Source organism: Oncorhynchus clarkii, chromosome 21 (genome assembly GCF_045791955.1).
Source record: "Oncorhynchus clarkii lewisi isolate Uvic-CL-2024 chromosome 21, UVic_Ocla_1.0, whole genome shotgun sequence".
Classification (NCBI taxonomy): domain Eukaryota; kingdom Metazoa; phylum Chordata; class Actinopteri; order Salmoniformes; family Salmonidae; genus Oncorhynchus; species Oncorhynchus clarkii.
Window position 1 is genome coordinate 40,951,908 of NC_092167.1, and position 20,438 is coordinate 40,972,345.

Consider the following 20,438-nt stretch of genomic DNA (forward strand, 5'->3'; position numbering starts at 1 on the left):
TGATAGTCCCACTAAGCGCAAACCAGATGGGAAGGCGTATCGCTGCAGAATGCTGTGGTAGCCATGCTGGTTAAGTATATCTTGAATTCTAAATAAATCACAGACAGTGTCACCAGCAAAGCACCCCCACACCATCACACCTCCGCCTCCATGTTTCACGGTGAGAACCACACATGCAGAGATCATCCATTCACCTACTCTGCGTCTCACAAAGACACTGCAATTGGAACCAAAAATCTCAAATTTGGACTCATCAGACCAAAGGACAGATTTCCACCGGTCTAATGTCCATTGCTTGTGTTTCATGGCCCAAGCCAGTCTCTTTAGTAATGGTTTCCTTGCAGCAATTCAACCATTAAGGCCTGATTCACGCAGTCTCCTCTGAACAGTTGATGTTGAGATGTGTCTGCAGCAGATGTAACTCTGTGTCTTCCTTTCCTGTGGTGGTCCTCATGAGAGACAGTTTCATCATAGTGCTTGATTGTGTTTGCGATTTCACTTGAATAAACTTTCAAAGACTGACCTTTATGTCTTAAAGTAATGATGGACTGTCGTTTCTCTTTGCTTATTTGAGCTGTTCTTGCCATAATATAGACTTGGTCATTTACTAAATAGGGCCATCTTCTGTATACCACCTCTACCTTGTCACAACACAACTGATTAGCTCAAACTCATTAAGAAGGAAAGAAATTCCACAAATTAACTTTTAACAAGGCACACCTGTTAATTGAAATGCATTCCAGGTGAATACCTCATGAAGCTGGTTGAGAGAATGCCAAGCATGTGCAAAGCCGTCATCAAGGCAAAGGGTGACTACTTTGAAGAATCTCAAATAGAAAATATATTTTGATTTGTTTAACACTTTTTTGGTTACTACATGATTCCATATGTGTTACTTCATAGTTTTGATGTCTTCACTATTATTCTACAATGTAGAAAATAGTGAAAATAAAGAAAATCCCTGGAATGAGTAGGTGTGTCCAAACTTTTGACTGGTACTGTATATATGTGTTATATTTGCGCATCCTCTCTGGATGCACCGCACAGTTTGGGAACAACTGGACTTTACAAGACAGGATACAAAACCATTGTATTTTACTATGTTGAAATATTTATTCTCCATTGACTCAGTTTGAACATATCAACAGAATAGAAATATTGTTGATATGCCTACTTTATTGTCAAATTTGCGCAACATAGTGGCTACAAAGACGCAGTTAAATTGCACTCAATCTCACAGTCGGTCCTTGTGACTGTTTTTAACTTTAAATGTGTTATGACTGTACGAAACCAATATACATTTTCTGTTCCTTTACGTCATTTGGGTATTTCCGCCCCATTTTAGAGGGTGGTGGCAAGTTGCATTGGAGACTTCAAGGCGGAGGTGGCTAAGAGCGATCTGTCACGACAAGTTTACAAATTTACCTGTTTTCAAGGGACAAACACCCTAGGGGAAAGGCTATTCCAATAACCAACGTGGCAGAAGTAGAATTCGGAAATGGATGGTAAGTTTGTTTACAAACTGATCCTCAAAGTAAATGCATGTTCGAGTCTCGTGTGAAGCTTAGCAACTTGTTTGCGCACAAGGGGGAAGCCCCGATACCATTGGTTTTGTACTACGGCAGGAGGAGTCAATACAACATAATGGAGATCACTGTCCGCGACTTGCCAGCACTGTAGCCTACTAGGAAGTTGGACATGGTTTGAGATAGGCCCACATCTATTATAGATGTATTATTTTACATCATATCTAGTAGAACGTGATCCTTCGTGACATTGAAGCTGTATAGGCTATCAGTAGCCTTTGCATATTATGGATGCCTTTTTTATCCCAACACTAGGGTAGTGCGACAGGAGGCCTAGGCTAGCCGGTTCTCCGATATATTTAACTTTAGCCGCAGAGAGATATTTCACTTTTTTGACCAATTATACAACTTTGTTGACGCTTAGCCTAATTATTAAGGGGACAATGTCCCCGAAATGACGTCATAGTGTTTACACAACATTGCATATGTCTATTTGATAGATGTAGCTGTATGTTTAATGCCTAAATGTTTACAATGTATGACATTTAGGAAATCGTTATACGTCGTCATAGCGAGGGTTTTGCACTGATAGGTTAATAACAGGTTAATAAAGCAACGCAACAACAATGTGACTCAAAGTTACATTGTACCTAATGGGCTTGAAGGTCGAACGTCAACAAGCTGGATACTTTGTAGCCAAATCAGTGCTACAACAACACTGAGGAATGGACAACACACATGCATGCGCAAGGCGCGTCTCACACACATTTTCCCCTCACAAAAAGCAAACGTTATTGTAATATGTCACGTGTGGGACAGTCGGTGATGGCACATTGAAACAATAAAGGCACTGGGTTTGTGAACTGCGTCGCCAGGGCGTTACTTTCGCTTCGAAGATGGCCTTAGTTTGGTAACAGTGGGCTTTCTGCATTGCTTGCTGTTTGGGGCTTTAGGCAGGGTTTCTGTATAAGCGCGTTGTGACATCTGCTGATGTAAAAAGGGCTTTATAAACACATTTGATTTGATGAGCACCCACTTTAACTAATTAATCAACTTCTTGTCAATATAGCCTAAGTTAAACATGTATTCGTTCCTGCTGCATTATTTACATGGGTTTAAAAATGAGTCTGAAAATCGAGTAATATACTGTTTTATCAGGAGTTGAACATCATTGTCAAAGTTAACTATACAATCATCAAAGCTACAACACAAGGGAGTTTTTGAAAGCTTTCTAAAAATGTTAATGTCATGTAATAACACTCAACTCAATCCATGCTCAAACACCATGTGTAATCAATCTTGTCTACCCAGTTGATGCAGAATCGACCATAGACTATCAAGGGAGAAACACAGTTTCCAGTCCTTTTTCCATGAACTAGAAAACGTCTGTATTTCAGATGTGTTCTATAAACCGACTGCTCTATTGAACTATTTCAGACACAATAGAAGTGTTGTCAGGTGGTAAACATAACGGTAATCTGACAATCTTTATTTTCTCTGTGTTTACTTTACTTTATTTATCTGCAGTTCACTCAGACATTATGAGCCGTTATATCTTGCCTGCTATTGTGTTTTAGAGGAACCTCCTTTGTTTTCAATGCATTTATCTTTGCATTCCAGCTATTTGGGGCAGCAGGTAGCCTAGTGGTTAGAGTGTAGGGGCAGCAGGTAGCCTAGTGGTTAGAGTGTGGGGGCGGCAGGTAACCTAGTGGTTAGAGTGTAGGGGCGGCAGGTAGCCTAGTGGTTAGAGTGTAGGGGCAGCAGGTAGCCTAGTGGTTAGAGTGTAGGGGCAGCAGGTAGCCTAGTGGTTAGAGTGTAGGGGCGGCAGGTAGCCTAGTGGTTAGAGTGTAGGGGAGGCAGGTAGTCTAGTGGTTAGAGTGTAGGGGAGGCAGGTAACCTAGTGGTTAGAGTGTAGGGGCGGCAGGTAGCCTAGTGGTTAGAGCATTTTGCTGGATTGAATCCCGAGCTGACAAGGTAAAAATATGTTGTTCTACCCCTGAACAAGGCAGTTAACACACTGTTCCTAGGCCGTCATTGTAAATAAGAATTTGTTCTTAACCTGACTTGCCTAGTTAAATAAAGTTTAAATAAAAAATAAATAAAAAGTTATATTTAAGGGGGAGTTCACCCCAAAACACTCCTAGGCCGTTTATAACACTTGCTTAGCCATTGTCATCGCCCCAGTTTGTAGGTCCATTGCTTGAGTATTTAGATTTCTGTATTTTTATATAAAAATGCTACTTTTAAGGTTAAGGTTATAATTAAAATCACATTTTAAGAAGAGAAATTGTGGAGATAGGCAGGTTTTATGACTTTGTGGCTGTGGTAACCAGTGACGACCCGACTTGCGGAACACATGAATGTACTTCCTGGATTTCAATGCGAAAATAGGGGGTAGAATTCTCTTATAAGCTACATCTAAATCAGGGTTCCCAAACTCTGTCCTCAGGACCCCAAGGGGTGCACGTTTTTGAAGGGTCCAGGGCCCTCAAACTCAACTCTGGACCTCGAAGCCAGTTCCACTGCATTTTTTCAATGTTCCCCTCTAATCAGGGACTGATTTAGACATGGGACACCAGGTGGGAGCAATTAATTATCAGGTAGAACAGAAAACCATCAAGCTCCAGACCTCATAGGGTAGGAGTTGAGGGTGAACTTCCCCCTTTAACTTCTACTTTTAGTTAACACCCTTCTGCTTATGGAGAAGGAGCTGAATTTGTACCACGAAGCTGTTGTGACCTTCAACGTTAGCAGTTCTTGTCTGCCTTATCTCATCTGAGAATAGTTGAGGGGAATTATGGGTTGTTGATTTTGGTTGATAGTTGTATCTTACTGACTTATTTGTTGTAGTAATTTTTTTTTTTGTCAATTTCTTTCATCTCCATAGGAATGTATGGATGGGGACAGCCCCCTTTGAACCAAGGTAAGGAGAGTTATATCACGCTGTTGACCTGTTTCTGTTTGTCTCTGTTCACTTTATGGCTTCTCCCTTATCATGACTGTATTCACGTGAAGCATCAGCTTTATTTTGAAACGCATACTGATATGCATACACTGCTCTTTCCATGACATAGACTGACCAGGTGAATCCAGGTGAAAGCTACAGTACTCGTCAACAGTTTGGACATACCTACTCATTCAAGGGTTTTTCTTTATACACACATGGAATCATGTAGTAAACAAATAAGTGTTAAACAAATCAAAATATATTTTATATTTGAGATTCTTCAAAGTAGCCACCCTTTGCCTTGATGACAGCTGTGCACACTCTTGGTATTCTCTCAACCAGCTTCTCCTGGAATGCTTTTCCAACAGTCTAGAAGGAGTTCCCACATATGCTGAGCACTTGTTGGCTGCTTTTCCTTCATTCTGCAGTCCAACTCAACCCAAACCATCTCAATTGGGTTGAGGTTGGGTGATTGTGGAGGCCAGGTTATCTGATGCAGCACTCCATCACTCTCCTTCTTGGTAAAATAGCCCTTACACAGCCTGGAGGGGTGTTGGATCATTGTCCTGTTGAAAAACAAATTATATCCTATCTGGTTTGCGCTCAGCTGTAACCTGGTTAAGTGCTGGTTAAGTGTGCATTGAATTCTAAATAAATCACCGATAGTGTCACCAGAAAAGCACCATCACACCTCCTCTATGCTTCACGGTGGGAACCACACATGCAGAGATCATCCGTTCACCTACTCTGCATCTCACAAAGACATGGTGGTTGGAACCAAACATCTCAAATTTGGACTCATCAGACCAAAGGACAGATTTCCACTGGTCAAACATCCATTGCTCGTGTTTCTTGGCCCAAGCAAGTCTCTTCTTATTATTGGTGCTCCAAGGATATAGCTCATCAGTTGAGGATGTGCCACCAGGAATTAACAAGTGTAGCGAATTCGGGGTGCATTTTCTACCAAGAATGAACATACTAGCCGATGTCGACCCTGTATCGAACCCCGACATGGCTGCTGTATTTAGCTCTTAATTGTTTTTTAATGCTTTATTTTCCTTCCCGTGACAATCTGAGAGGAGAAAAGCATCGAGCTTCATCCGACAATCATTGTTCCTCTCAGCCCGTAAAGCTGTCATCATCACCCATAAGGTTTCCTTATGAAAACATCTATTTTTGTCAAAGCGCTCACCCTCTACAGGACTCAAACTTAAAGAAGGGGAGCCTAAATGTGTTAAGCCTAAACACCACAGGAGTTAAATCTTGTTTATCTCAAAAAAGAGAAATGGCTTAATCTTTACATTTAATATCAAGTTCACATTGAACACGTAATGTTGGCTAAATTGTTTTGATTGTAAATCAAGAAAGTAATTCAAGACACAGAATTGGAGGAAGACGTGAGAATGACAAATATATTCTAATTGTTTGAAATCAGTGCACAAGGCACGCAAGCAGGAACATTAAATAGTATATACAATGGAGCATTCAAAGACTGACACTTGATCAAAATGTAATTACAGAATTCAGCTAAGGGGTTTTGTGCTCAGAGTGAATTAAGAGGAAGGAGATAATACTGTTGAGAAAAACATCAATGACAAATTATGCTGTTTAAACAGTTAAATAAACACCACAGAGGGACAAACAGTTGAACACAAATAATTACAATTATATATAATGAACTGAAAATGGAGAGCGACTGATCGCTGGCTCCATCAGAATGCCCAGCCCGTAAGGAGCAGAGGACGGGGCTGACTGAAGGACAGCCGAGCACAGGTGTGGAATTCAAAGACAGAGACCCAGCCGGGCACAGGTGTGGAATTCAAAGACAGAGACCCAGCCGGGCACAGGTGTGGAATTCAAAGACAGAGACCCAGCCGGGCACAGGTGTGGAATTCAAAGACAGAGACCCAGCCGGGCATAGGTGTGGAATTCAAAGACAGAGACCCAGCCGGGCACAGGTGTGGAGATCATGAACAAAGGTCCAGCCGGGCACCGGTGTCGGCCAAGGGGGTCAAGGCCATGGACAGAGGTCCAGCCGGGCACAGGTGTGGAGATCATGAACAGCGGCCCAGACGGACACAGGTGTGGAGATCATGAACAGAGGCCCAGGCGGGCACAGGTGTGGAGATCATGAACAGAGGCCCAGACGGGCACAGGTGTGGAGATCATGAACAGAGGCCCAGACGGGCACAGGTGTGGAGATCATGAACAGAGGCCCAGGCGGGCACAGGTGTGGAGATCATGAACAGAGGCCCAGACGGGCACAGGTGTGGAGATCATGAACAGAGGCCCAGACGGGCACAGGTGTGGAGATCATGAACAGAGGCCCAGCTGGTGGTGGAGTAGTACATACAGGAGTGGAGGACTGATGCCGGTAGATGTGTGGACTGCATGGTGGGGCGGGACCTCCAGATACACCTTCAAAGTAATGTGGTTGGCAGCATGTTTTTTTGCGTCACTCTTCATCGATGCCACCAAATACCCAGCATACCACAGAGCATTTTCAACAACCCACTTGAAGGTCTGCTTCCTCTAAAGGCTGAACTGCATCTCGTGTTGACCCAAAAAGTGTGCCTTGTTGCTGGGTTGCCAACTCAAAGCAGTACAGTCCTGGCCAAAAAGGTTCAAATTATACACACCTTTATAGGGTAAATGTTACCTTACCACACGGCCATATCTCCATGTTACAGCGCGTGTTTTCAGAGTCGCCTACCTGTGCTAAAAAGCTATCTGTGTCTCCTAACATCTATGTGTAAACAGAAGAAGGGCGCCGCAACATGTTGTCACAAAACATTATTTTGCTGTGTTTTATGTGTCTAAACCCGTACCGGAATTGAGAATCGATTCACGTTCAGAAGGTGTACTTGGCTGTTTTGACTGCCAGAGTCAATTCACACTTTAAAAATAACATTTATGGTCCTGGACTAAGGAGTAATGTTAACCCGAACAGGAGTGGAGGACAGGGGACTGACTGATGCAGCTGTGGACTGGATTCTGGTAGAGGGGGTGGGAGTAGGGCGACAGGTGCCAACAAGAGGCAGGGCTGTCTCCACCACTGGAACTGTCAGGTCCTGAAATTCCACAAGCTCCACAAAGCCCTCATCATCCTCCCCTTGGAAATCAGGATCACCTGTTTCAAGTTCCTCAGTGGCAGCCTTGTAATCCTGCAGCACCAAACCAGTTTGACCAAAGAGGTACTCCAAACCTATCAGTTCCACTAAAGAAAAAAAACAACATAAATATTTGAGAATACACAGGATTGAGTATGGAATAATTCTATAATAACATTTCACAAAGAGAAATGTGTTGCTGTTTGTATTAAATATAAAGGCTGCATTAGATTATTAATTGCATTATGTTGCCATTACCAGTCAAGATGATGGCGCCGGTGGGTAGGGCTGCCATTTTATCGGCCCTCAACCAATCATGCTATTTTGTTTGTTTTTTCGCGTTGTTTGTAACTTGTTTTGTACATAACGTTGCTGCTACCGTCTCCTATGACCAAAAATAACTTCTAAACATCAGAACTGGGATTGTTCACCTCAAACTGGACGAAGAGTTTTTCTTCAATGAGTTTGACGCGAGGGATATACTGTTGACACCCGACCAGGCCCGATCCCCGTGACTCGCTGGAAAAGGAAACGTATATTTCGAGGCAAAAGATCGGGGTGCCTTGTGAGGACCAGGCGACGAGTGGCTAATCTGCCCTTGCCCTCCGTTCTGCTAGCGAAAGTTCAATCGCTAGAAAATAAATGTGATGAACTGAAAGCACGTATATCCTACCAACGGGACTTAAAAACGGCAATATTTTATGCTTCACCAAGTCGTGGATCAACGACGACATTAAGAACATAGAGCTGGCGGGTTATACACTTTATCGGCAGGACAGAACAGCAGCCTCTGGTAAGACACGGGGCAGGGGCCTATGCATTTATGTAAACAACAGTTGGTGGACGATATCTAAGGAAGTCTCAAAGTTTTGCTCGCCTGAGTTGGAGTATCTTATGATAAGCTGCAGACCTTAATATTTACCCAGAGTTTTCATCTGTTTTTTTCGTAGCTGTCTATATACCACCACAGAGCGAGGTTGGAACTAAAACCGCACTAAATTAGCTGTATTCCGCCACAAGCAGACAGGAAAACGCTCATCCAGGGGTGACGTTCCTAGTGACCGGTGACTTTAATGCAGGGAAACTTAAATCAGTTTTACCGAATTTCTATCAACATGTTAAATGTGCAACCAGAAGTAAAAAAGTTCTATACCACCTCTACTCCACACACAGACGCGTACAATGCTCCCCCTTGCCCTCCATTTGGCAAATCTGACCATAACTCTATCCTCCTGATTCCTTCGTACAAGCAAAAATTAAAGCAGGAAGCACCACTGACTTGGTCTATAAAAAAGTGGTCAGATGAAGCAGATGCTAAACTACAGGACTGTTTTGCTAGAACAGACTGGAACATGTTCCGGGATTCTACCGATGGCATTGAGGAGTACACCACATCAGTCACTGGCTTTATCAATAAGTGGACGTCGTCCCCACAGTGACTGTACGTACATACCCCAACCAGAACTCACGGATTACAGGCAACATTCGCACTGAGCTAAAGGGTAGAGCTGCCACTTTCGAGGAGCGGGACTGTAACCCGGAAGCTTATAAGAAATCCTGCTATGCCCTCCGACAAACCATCAGACAGGCAAAGCGTCAATACAGGACTAAGATTGAATTGTACTACACCGGCTCTGTCTCTCATTGGATGTGGCAGGGCTTGCAAACTATTACAGACTACAAAGGGAAGCACAGCTGCGAGCTGCCCAGTGACACAAGCCTACCAGACAAGCTAAATAACTTCTATGTTCGCTTCGGGGCAAGTAACACTGAGACATGCATGAGAGCGTCAACTGGTCCGGATGACTGTGTGATCATGCTCTCCGCAGCCGATGTGAGTAAGACCTTTAAACAGGTCAACATTCACAAGGCCGCTGGGCCAGACGGATTACCAGGGCATGTACTCCGAGCATGCGCTGACCAACTGGCAAGTGTCTTCACTTACATTTTCAACCTCTCCCTGTCTGAGTCTGTAATACCAACATGTTTCAAGCAGACCACCATAGTACCTGTGCCCAAGAACACTAAGGTAACCTGCCTAAATGACTACCAACCCGCAGCACTCACATCTGTAGCCATGTAATGCTTTGAAAGGCTGGTCATGGTTCGCATCAACACCATTATCCCAAAAACCTTAGACCCACTCAATTTGCATACCGCACCAACAGATCCACAGATGATGCAATCTCTATTGCACTCCACACTGCCCTTTCCCATCTGGATAAAAGGAACACCTATGTGAGAATGCTATTCATTGACTACAGCTCAGCGTTCAACACCATAGTGCCCTCAAAACTCATCACTAAGCTGAGGACCCTGGGACTAAACAGATCTCTGCAACTGGATCCTAGACTTCCTGACGGGCCGTCCCCAGGTGGTAAGGGTAGGTAACCACACATCTGCCACGCAGATCCTCAACACGGGGGCACCTCAGGGGTGCGTGCTCAATCCCCTCCTGTACTCCCTGTTCACTCATGACTGCATAGCCAGGCTCAACTCCGACACCATCATTAAGTTTGCTGATGATACAACAGTGGTAGACCTGATCATCGACAATGATGAGACAGCCTAGGGAGGAGGTCAGAGACCTGACCATGTGGTGCAAGGACAACCACCTCTCCCTCAACGTGATCAAGACAAAGGAGTTGATTGTGGACTACAGGAAAAAGAGGACCGAGCACACCCCCTTTCTCATCGATGAGGCTGTAGTGGAGCAGGTTGAGAGCTTCAAGTTCCTTGGCGTCCACATCAACAACAAATTAACATGGTCCAATCACACCAGGACAGTCGTGAAGAGGGCACAACAAAACCTATTCCCCCTCAGGAGACTGAAAAGATTTGGCATAGGTCCTCAGATCCTCAAAGATTTTACAGCTGCACAATCGAGAGCATCCTGATGGGTTGCATCACTGCCTGGTATGGCAACTGCTCGGCCTCCAACCGCAAGGCACTACAGAGGGTAGTGCGTATGACCCAGTACATCACCGGGGCCAAGCTTCCTGCCATCCAGGACCTCTATACCATGCGGTGTCAGAGGAAGGCCCTAAAAATCGTCAAAGACTCCAGCCACCCTAGTCATAGACTGTTCTTTCTGCTACCACACGGCAAGCGGTACCGGAGTGCCAAGTCTAGGTACAAGAGGCTTCTAAACAGCTTCTACCCCCAAGCCATAAGACTCCTGAACAGCTAATCAAATGGCTAACCAGACTATTTGCACACCCCACTCTGCTACTACTCTCTCTTATTATCTATGCATAGCCACTTTAACAACCCTACCTGCATGTACATAATTATTTTAATTACCTCGACACCGGTGCCCCTGCACATTGACTCTGTACCGGTACCCCCTGTATATAGCCTCCACATTGACTCTGTACCGGTACCCCCTGTATATAGCCTCACTATTGTTATTTACTGCTGCTCTTGAAATATTAGTTTTTCTTATTTTTAAACTTCTTTTTTTAGGTATTTTCTTGAACTGCATCGTTGGTTAAGGGCTCGTAAGTAAGCATTTCACTGTAAGGTCTGAATACCTGTTGTATTCAGTGCATGTGACAAATAAAATTTGATTTGACGAGTGTATTTGCATGGAACAGTGTAAGGAACAATTTGTTCCAACTGATGACCTTCACTCTAGCAACCTATGTTGTCATCTCTAGCTACTTGCTAAAGCACAATTCTACCACAAACAGATGCAAGTGCATAGGATATCACTTGTGCCTTTTAATTCATAATAAACATGATGACACTAGCCTATTTGATATCAAGGCAGTGTTTGCCCAATAGCTATGTCTAGTCCAATTTGCAAAATGAATTAAAAGAGAAAAGGAGTGGTTTGCTGATGCTGAGTTGAGTGAAAAAAGACAACTACTAGTTATAAAAATCGCACTGTTTAGATAGCTAGCTATGGTAATAAGAAAATAATAGCTCCGGATAAGTATGGAAATAACATTAGTGGGGTTAAGACTATTTTGATGGTCAGAGTCATCGGACATTAAGCTAGCTACGTTACTTCGATAAACTGTGCCAGTGTCAAAACACCAGTTTACTAAATAGTTAGATAGCATTAATGTAACTACACTGTAAATCTTGTTAACCGTGCTAACGGTTTAACCAGCTAGATACTTTTACCAGCTAGATATTCCAATTGATGATGATGATGAAAAGTTATAGCTAACATTACTTAAGATAACTCAAACAAAATGACCTGAGAGGAAATATATTTTTCCATGGTCCTCTTCTAGCGTTTAAAGGTCCTGCCATAGCTCTATCCTCATTGGTCAATTCTTGGTTACTTCTTGGTTGCACTGGCGTTTCGGATTGGTTGGGGAGTGCAATTCTTGGTTGCAGACGGCAATATTGTTGTCGGTTGTCGCAACCAGAAATTGTAAGGGGGTGCCATTTAGTAGTGGTTTCTTTGAAGCAATTCGATCATGAAGGCTTGATTCACGCAGTCTCCTCTGAACAGTTATTATTTATTGGGCTGCAATTTCTGAGGCTGGTAACTCTAATGAACTTATCATCTGCAGCAGAGGTAACTCTGGGTCTTCCTTTCCTGTCGTGGTCATGAGAGCCAGTTTCATCATAGCGCTTGATGGTTTTTGCGACTGCACTTGAAGAAACGTTCAAAGTTCTTGAAATGTTCCGTATTGACTGACCTTCATGTCTTAAACTAATGATGAACTGTTGTTTCTCTTTGCTTATTTGAGCTGATCTTGTCTTAATATGGACTTGGTCTTTTACCAAATAGGGCTATCTTCTGTATACCACCCCTACCTTGTCACAACACAACTGATTGTCTCAAACGCATTAAGAAGGAAAGAAATTCCACAAATTTAACAAGGCACACCTGTTAATTGAAATGCATTCCAGGTGACTACCTCATGAAGCTGGTTGAGAGAATGCCAAGAGTGTGCAAATCTGTCAAGGCAAAGGGTAACTACTTTGAAGAATATAAAATATAAAATATATTTTTGTTTACCACTTATTTGGTTACTACATGATTCTACATGTTATTTCATAGTTTTGATGTCTTCACTATTATTTTACAATGTAGAAAATAGTAAAAATAAATAAACTCTGGAATGAGTAGGTGATTCCAAACTTTTGACTGGTACTGTATGATTCCCTTATTGATGTATCCTGTTAAATCCACCAGTAGATGAAACCACTGGGTAAAATCACTGGGTAAGCCAAGCCAGAAATGTTTTTGTTTCATCACCTAACCGGAGAGCAACAGTAACATGACCTACAGCATGGTCAAGCAAGTTCATGTTTCCAACATTTTTGGACTACTATACAACTACTGATTTAGAACCACAGAGAGTTACCACAAGTTGCAAGGAAACAGGAGCTGCCTCCACTATTCCAGCACCATTTCATCATCATAAAATCAGTTATGCTTAGTCCAGTACAGTGGTAAGATACCAAAAACGATTTAGTCCAATCAAAGTAAGCTAAATATGATGTGACTGTCCATGCTTCTGATTTCTGTGTGTGTGTGTGTGTGTGTGTGTGTGTTCGTGCAAGTAGAAAAAACATGTTTACTCACCCTACTTGTTGAGAAATGCCAATGCCATCCTCCACTCTTTTCATGTTGACGAAAAGGTCTATGACTCTGTGATACAGTACACTTCACTCTTACATTTTTTGTTGTCGTAGGCTACCTTGCTAAAATGTTTGCTCGCTAGCCTAACTTCCTTTAATGGGCAACGTTAGCTAGTTAACATTAGCCTTCTACATCTAGCTACATATTGAACTTCCATCGTCTCAGGCCAGGGGCACAATGTATGAATTTATGGCTGGATCAGAATTGCCGTTATAATCATTGGCCGGTACGGAGAATTAAGTAAAACCACATGTCCAAATCCCTATCTATCAGGTATGAAGGTAAGACCCAGATGCAGACAACGTCGAATTAACAATGGTTTAATAATCCAACAGGAGCAGGCAATAGATTCACAGTTGAGCTCACTCAGTTTAGTTCAACGCTGAATGGCTATTATTTAATACTTTTTTATTAATCAAGGGAGGCCAAATGCTCGCTAGCTTCCCTTATATTCAATGCTACGGGCGGCAACAATGTCATACTCTTTTTGACCAGACAGCATCAGATAGATGGCCTACACATACAGAGACAGAGGGGTGCTGTTTTACCCGCTCGGATGCTTTCTCCGGCGAGACCCATTCAGCCCCTTGCGAATTGAAGGAAAATTATCAAACACAGAGACAAAAGCCCGACTTCCCTTGGCATCCATGAATACACTGAAATCAACTTCAATCAGTGTACACGAAGGGGAGGAGATATGTTAAATAAGGATTTGAAGCCTTCAGACAATTGAGACATTGATTGCGAATGTGTGCCAATCAGTTACATTGAGATAGTAATGAGATCCCATTGGAATGAAGGTCACAGTGTATTTCTCTCTCTCTCTCTGCAGGGAATTCTTTCATAGAGATCATTGAGCAGCCCAAGCCGAGAGGCATGAGGTTCAGGTACAAGTGTGAGGGGCGCTCGGCGGGCAGCATCCCGGGAGAGAAGAGCAACGATACCACCAAGACACACCCCGCCATCAAGGTTAGGCCACCCTTAAATTACACATAATTGGCACACTGAGCTGTATTAAGGGGCCATGCTTTATTTGCACTGTAGCTTATTGAGACGTTCAGAGACCTTCAAAACCATGGCTACGTTCACCATATATTCTAATATACTGTAGTTGATGGACAAATGATTATACAATGTGTTATGCAAATTAGCCATTTTGTCTAGTTATAACCATAGCTGTCTGTTTTACTATTACACAACAGGGGTTTAGTCTTTTGTTAAAATTGACTTTTTTTTTAAGCAGGTTTAGGATACCTTACACAGCAGGTTAGGTTAATTAATGGGTCAAGTTAAGGTTAGGAAAAGGGTTAGGGTTAGTTAAAATGTAAAAAAATATATTTTTTTATGTCAAATTTGACAGAAGCTGTATCCCATCTAGACATGACCCACCTTGCTTTATGACATAGGAAAGGAAGTGGTGGAGATTTTGTGGCAGGTGATGGCACACATCCTGCTAACCTGGTTTGCTCCCATGCAGGTGCACAACTACAATGGTCCCCTGCGTGTCCGTGTCTCCTTGGTGACCAAGAACCCGCCTCACAAGCCCCACCCGCACGAGCTGGTGGGGAAAGACTGCAAACATGGCTACTATGAGGCAGACTTGCAGGAGAGACGAGTACACAGGTCAGACTGTGTGTGAGTGTGATAGAAGACATATACTTGGATGACCAAAATATTACCAGTTAATCATTTATATGACCATTTAGGTCAGGAAAAGTTGTTTCACATAGTCATGATTTTTTAAAGACTAGAACCAGAGCGTGGTTGAATGAAGCACCCTCTTGTGGTCGATCTCTATCTCAGTTTCACACACGTTCACTCTGACTCCTCTCACTGTCTGATCTCAGTTTTCAGAACCTGGGCATTCAGTGTGTGAAGAAAAAGGATGTGAACGAAGCAGTTTCCTGTAGACTGCAGACCCAAAACAACCCCTTCAACAGTGAGTACAGACAGACACACACACACAGTCGGTCCATTGTCATAACATTGACTGTTATGCACATATTAACTCATCCAATCTCATTTTCATGTTTTGTTAACCTTGGTTTAATCCAATAATATTGTGTGAATAGTAATGTATTTGTCCTCTGTGACCATGACACGATATAGTCATGACCTCATACTATCACGATACTTATGTGCCGATACAATGTTTTGTGATTCTCACGATTCTATATATATTGCGTTTGATACTGCGATTTTATTGCAATTTGATGTTACAAACATATTGCTCACTAAATATTATTGCGATATGTAACTATCGATTTTTGTTTTATCACTTGTCAATGCCAGATAGCCAATCCCAGATGCCACACCCTTTGGCTTTGTGACTGACTGTGTTGTGTTTTGGCGGTAGTTCCCGAGGCGAAGGTGTGGGAGGAGGAGTTTGACCTGAATGCAGTGAGGCTTTGTTTCCAGGCTTCGATCACTCTACCTACCGGTGAACTTCACCCTCTGGAGCCCGTGGTGTCTCAGCCCATCTACGACAATAGTGAGTCTGCCACACACACACACTCACTGAGTACACACTGGCTCCCTCATCTGTCACTGTTCTGTCCAGGCTGTTCCTGTTCCACTGTTTACTCTGTCAGTTTCACTCATTTATAAACATGAACTAGACAGGTGCTGTGGCCCTTTAACGTTCCTTCACTCCCATCTCTCTCTCTCACAGGAGCACCCAACACAGCAGAATTGAAGATCTGTCGAGTGAACAGAAACTCTGGGAGCTGCAGAGGAGGGGACGAGATCTTCTTACTCTGTGACAAAGTGCAAAAAGGTTTGTCTGACACAAACACTCCAATTGTTGTTGGTGCTATTGTGTTGAGCCTGTTAGTTATTGCCTTCATTCAACGGCTTTGTTCTCCTGTTAGTGTGTGGACTCTTTTGAAGTTCCTCTTTGCCAGACATCCATTTGAAATCATGGTGTATAAGTCCACTGGTAACCACTTACTTAATTGACACTCATTTGAAATCATGGTGTATAAGTCCACTGGTAACTATTTACTTAATTGACATCCATTTGAAATCATGGTGTATAAGCCCACTGGTAACCACTTACTTAACTGACACCCATTTGAAATCATTGTGAATAAGCCTACTGGTAACCACTTAGCTAATTGAGACTCATTTGATAGTATTGCGTATAAGCCCACTTAATTGTTCAAACGTAGAACGAAGGGACTATTATCTCCTCTCTGTATTACATTAAACTGTGGGCTACCAATTATGTTGTTACAAAATATTACCAGGTCAGCTGGACTGGCGCTGAATGAATTCTCCCAGCCAGAAACTCACCTCCTCCTTCCCATCCCTGCTTCCACCCTCTTTGTTCCCTCCACAGAGGACATTGAGGTACGGTTCTTCCAGGACTCGTGGGAGGGGAAGGGCACCTTCTCCCAGGCGGACGTCCACAGGCAGGTGGCCATCGTGTTCCGTACCCCGCCCTTCTACGACACCAACTTGACCGAGCCAATCAAAGTGAAGATGCAGCTTCGCAGGCCCTCGGACCGCGAGGTCAGCGAGCCAATGGACTTCCAATTCCTGCCCTCCGACCCAGGTCTCTTCCCTTTTCGTTACTATGACGACCCGTTTGGTTTCTTTTGGCGACACTCCTGTGTGCTGTGAGGTTGTCATGCAAAACCTTTCACACAAGCTAATTATTTAATTTTTTCACTGTACAGATGAATATAGACTGATAGAGAAGCGAAAACGGACAGAGGGAATGTTCCAGAATCTCAAGCTGGGGTCCATATCAGGTAGATGTCTATAATGATCCATGTCTCTCACTGAACTAGACAGCTGTGTCATCTGATGGTTTTGGGGGAGTTAATGTGTGATGGTTTATGTTTGAATTCCAGGGGCCATGCCAGCAGAGAGGCCTTTCAACACTGCCAGAAGAACAGTCGCCGCCAAGCCAGCAGCTAGCCAGCCTGGTAAATCATCCTACTTATTTAGCTGTTTCTTCTTCATACAGTTAAGGGTGTTCTGTATGTAACATCAGTGGCCAGAAGTTAACTCTTTAGGGACCCTAAGTTAATTTGTAAATTCAATAGCATTGGGTAGGGGACAGTGGTATTGACTGTTTGTGTCTTGCAGTGAACCTAGTGGCGCCCCCTCGTGCCGCCTCTGTGAAGCCCCAGCCCTACTATGATAGCCCCCAGCCTGGCCAGCTGTTCCGAACCCAGCCCAAAGCAGAGCCCTCCTCCTCCACTCCAGCAGAGACCTGGAAGTTCCTCAACAGCCTGACCTTGGACTCCCAACACAAAGCCACCCCCGTGGCCCAATTCACCAACCCCCAGGCATCTGCAGCCACCTCACAGGCCTTCCCCACCGTCAACCTGTCGGACCTTCACGGCTTCTCCTTCTCCACCTTCGCTAGTCCCCAGGAGCCAGTGAGCGCAGCCGCTACCCCAGAGCCCACCTCTACCTTCGGGGTCCAGGATTCCCAGTTCAGGGTGGATGGCCCCATGGTGGATGAGGAGCTACCCGAGTTCCCCAGCTTCTCTGAGGTCCACCAGTCAGGGACACTAGATAACATAAACATCGACGACTTCCAGGCTATGCTGGTCCAGAGTGGTCTGGCTGGAGAGGGGCCAGGGAACAGTAGGGTGTCGGTCGCTCAGGCACCCTGCCACTTACCTGCCACCAACCCTGTGGTCAACAACAGCTGTGGCGGCAGCACCTGGATGAACTACCCCAACAGCATCGTGAACCTGCTCCAGAGTGAGGGCATGATCGACAGTTCTCCTGGCAACTCCAGCCAGCCGGCCGTCCTCGACGACCTGGACGTCTTCAGCTCCATGGACGAAGACCGTCTCATTTCCATCCTGAACAGTGGCAACCAGGCCGGTTTCGTGTCCGGACATCAGACTTAGAGACCGCTCTGATTTTACAGATATTTTTACTGCAATACTACATTTCTGTAGACCCAGCTCCCTTCCAACCAAACTTCCCTTGTACTTGTTATTCTAATGGACTACAAAGAAAATACATTTGGCTGGCTGATCGAGAATCAGATGGTGCTGTTTGCGCTCTTCTCTATGTGGATTGTGGACATGTTAATTGGGACAGCTGCAGAACCCTACCTGTACTCGATGAACAGAGTGAATATGAGAGAGGGCTACAGGGAACCCCTGGTAACTGCCAGTTTGTGGGCAATCACGAGACCCAAGGATTTGTCACTTTTTGTCAACCCATAAAGATACACCTCCACTGGGTTGTGTATAAACCCAGGCTTGTATCTAGTCTCCAAAGGCAGTGGTATTCACTCCTGGTCCCTAAGAACTTCACGGTTTGAAATGTGTATTCGTGAATCATTGTCAATGTATGGACTGGATAGTCCAGGTCCCGGTTTCCCGATAGCAATGGAATCTTTCCTACAACGCCTGAAGATGTAACATACAGAGTACGCACAACATTAAGGACACCTGCTCTTTCCATTACATAGCCCAGGGATATTCAACTCTTACCATATGAGGTCCAGAGCCTGCTGGATTTCCTGTTCTACCTGATAATAATTGCACACACCTGGTGTCCCAGGTCTAAATCTCTCCCTGGTTAGAGGGGAACAATGAAAAAAATGCAGTGGCACTGGCTTTGAGGTCCAGAGTTGACCAGGTGAATGCTATGATCCGTTAGAGGTCACTTGTTAAATCTACTTCAATCAGTGTATGAAAGGGAGGGGACAGGTTAAAGAAGGATTTATAAGCCTTAAGACATGGATTGTGTGTGTCAATCAGAAGGTGAATGAGCAAGACAAGATTTCAGTGCCTTTGAACGGGGTATGGTAGGTGCCAGACGCACCGGTTTGTGTCAAGAACTGCAACGCGGCTAGGTTTTTCACAAGTTTCCCGTTTGTATCAAGAATGGTCCACCACCCAAATAAAATCCAGCCAACTTGTGCTGTCAAGTTGGAGACGTGCCAGGATCCCTGTGGAACGCTTTCGACACCTTGTAGTCGTGGTTGTTCTCCAAATAAGAATTAAAATGATTGCTCTGTCATCATCTATTATATTGTGCTTGTTTGTGTGCTATATATTTTGTTGGACTCGAAGAATGTCAGAAGATTCTGATTTTTACCAGAAATCGGGTCATAATATTAACCTTGGCTTTCACAGCTTGTCATTTAGAACATTAACATTTTGTATGTGAAAGGGAAAATATTTCTCAAAAAAAGGGAATCATTTTTGCAAGCACAAAATAAGTTCCCAGTTTAGTTACGCAATCTAACAACCAATGAAAATCCTTAATGGTTGGTCCTCAAACTCATTCCACGGAGGGCCAAGTGGCTGCAGGCTTTCGCTCCTCCCATGTACTTCATTGATGAATTAAGGTCATTAATTAGTAAGGAACTCCCCTCACCCGATTATCGGTCTTAATTGAAAGGGGGAAAAAAACCTGCAGGCCCTCCGTGAAATGACTGACATCCGATATATTTGTAGATGAGTGAGGCAGATGTCTATGCATTACTAGCCTATAGTGTAGGTAGTGTAATATCACTGTACTATAAAGCAAGACAAGAATACATTGAAACGACAATGTGCTTAGGCTTTAGATCACGTGTCAAACTCATTCCACGGAGGGCCGAGTGTCTGCGGGTTTTCGCTCCTCCCTTGTACTTGATTGATGAATTAAGGTTACTGATTAGTAAGGCACTGCACTCACCTGGTTGTCTATGGCTTCATTTAAAGGAAAAGCCAGCAGCCCTCAATGGAATGAGTGACACCCCTGCCTTAGGTGATATGCGCGATATAGTACTCACCTTGGTGACATATCTAAAATGTTATGTACAGTTTTACCATGTTAACATTAACTTGTCACTGTAATTTTCAATACATCGTTGGAAAAGGAAGGATATTGTTTATAGATGTCAGAAATGTAGCAGATTCACTGATATGCTTAGTAAAAAAGATTTGTTAGTTGAGTCGGTATCTCATATAATTTCCGCCTGTCAATTATGCTCATTCACAGTGTAGTTTGCTTTTAGGCCAGTGTGATACTATTACATTTTGCGGTATGGTATATGAACTTCGGCTGCAGTTCATTTTACATCAAATAAAACATGTTTAATTAAACCATAACTCTGTACTTAAGCCAATGCTGCCTCACTGAAAACAGACACTTGTATAATAATTTTGTAGAAGTATATATGCAGACAGAAAATGAGATTAATTGAAACATTTGGGTTTGCTAAGTGATTGTACGTGTTGCCTACTACACTTCCCACAATGTCCCTCAATACAGTATAA

The 20,438-nt window shown here is 43.6% G+C and overlaps 1 protein-coding gene across 2 annotated transcripts; it reads left to right on the forward strand.

Moving 5' to 3' along the window:
* The first annotated feature begins 1,323 nt into the window (after positions 1-1,323).
* Positions 1,324-20,270, forward strand: LOC139379053 (putative transcription factor p65 homolog). 2 transcript variants are annotated; one of them, XR_011628359.1, is made up of 12 exons: positions 1,324-1,505; positions 4,414-4,449; positions 14,024-14,160; positions 14,669-14,814; positions 15,039-15,130; positions 15,548-15,682; positions 15,863-15,967; positions 16,532-16,747; positions 16,872-16,946; positions 17,049-17,123; positions 17,287-19,522; positions 19,826-20,270. XR_011628359.1 is itself a non-coding variant. In XM_071121796.1 (11 exons), the coding sequence occupies exons 1-11, from the start codon at positions 1,499-1,501 to the stop codon at positions 18,063-18,065; spliced, it is 1,803 nt and encodes a 600-aa protein (XP_070977897.1). In that variant the 5' UTR covers positions 1,324-1,498; the 3' UTR covers positions 18,066-20,270. The 2 variants fall into 2 exon arrangements, 1 of the variants encoding a protein (XP_070977897.1); XM_071121796.1 differs by having other exon boundaries at positions 17,287-20,270.
* Positions 20,271-20,438: the final 168 nt, after the last annotated feature.

Excerpts from the sequence above, each read along its gene's own strand:
- LOC139379053 (XM_071121796.1), top strand. Across the intron at positions 14,161-14,668 it reads AGACACACCCCGCCATCAAG|GTGCACAACTACAATGGTCC; the intron begins GTTAGGCCACCC and ends GCTCCCATGCAG. Across the intron at positions 15,683-15,862 it reads TCAGCCCATCTACGACAATA|GAGCACCCAACACAGCAGAA; the intron begins GTGAGTCTGCCA and ends TCTCTCTCACAG.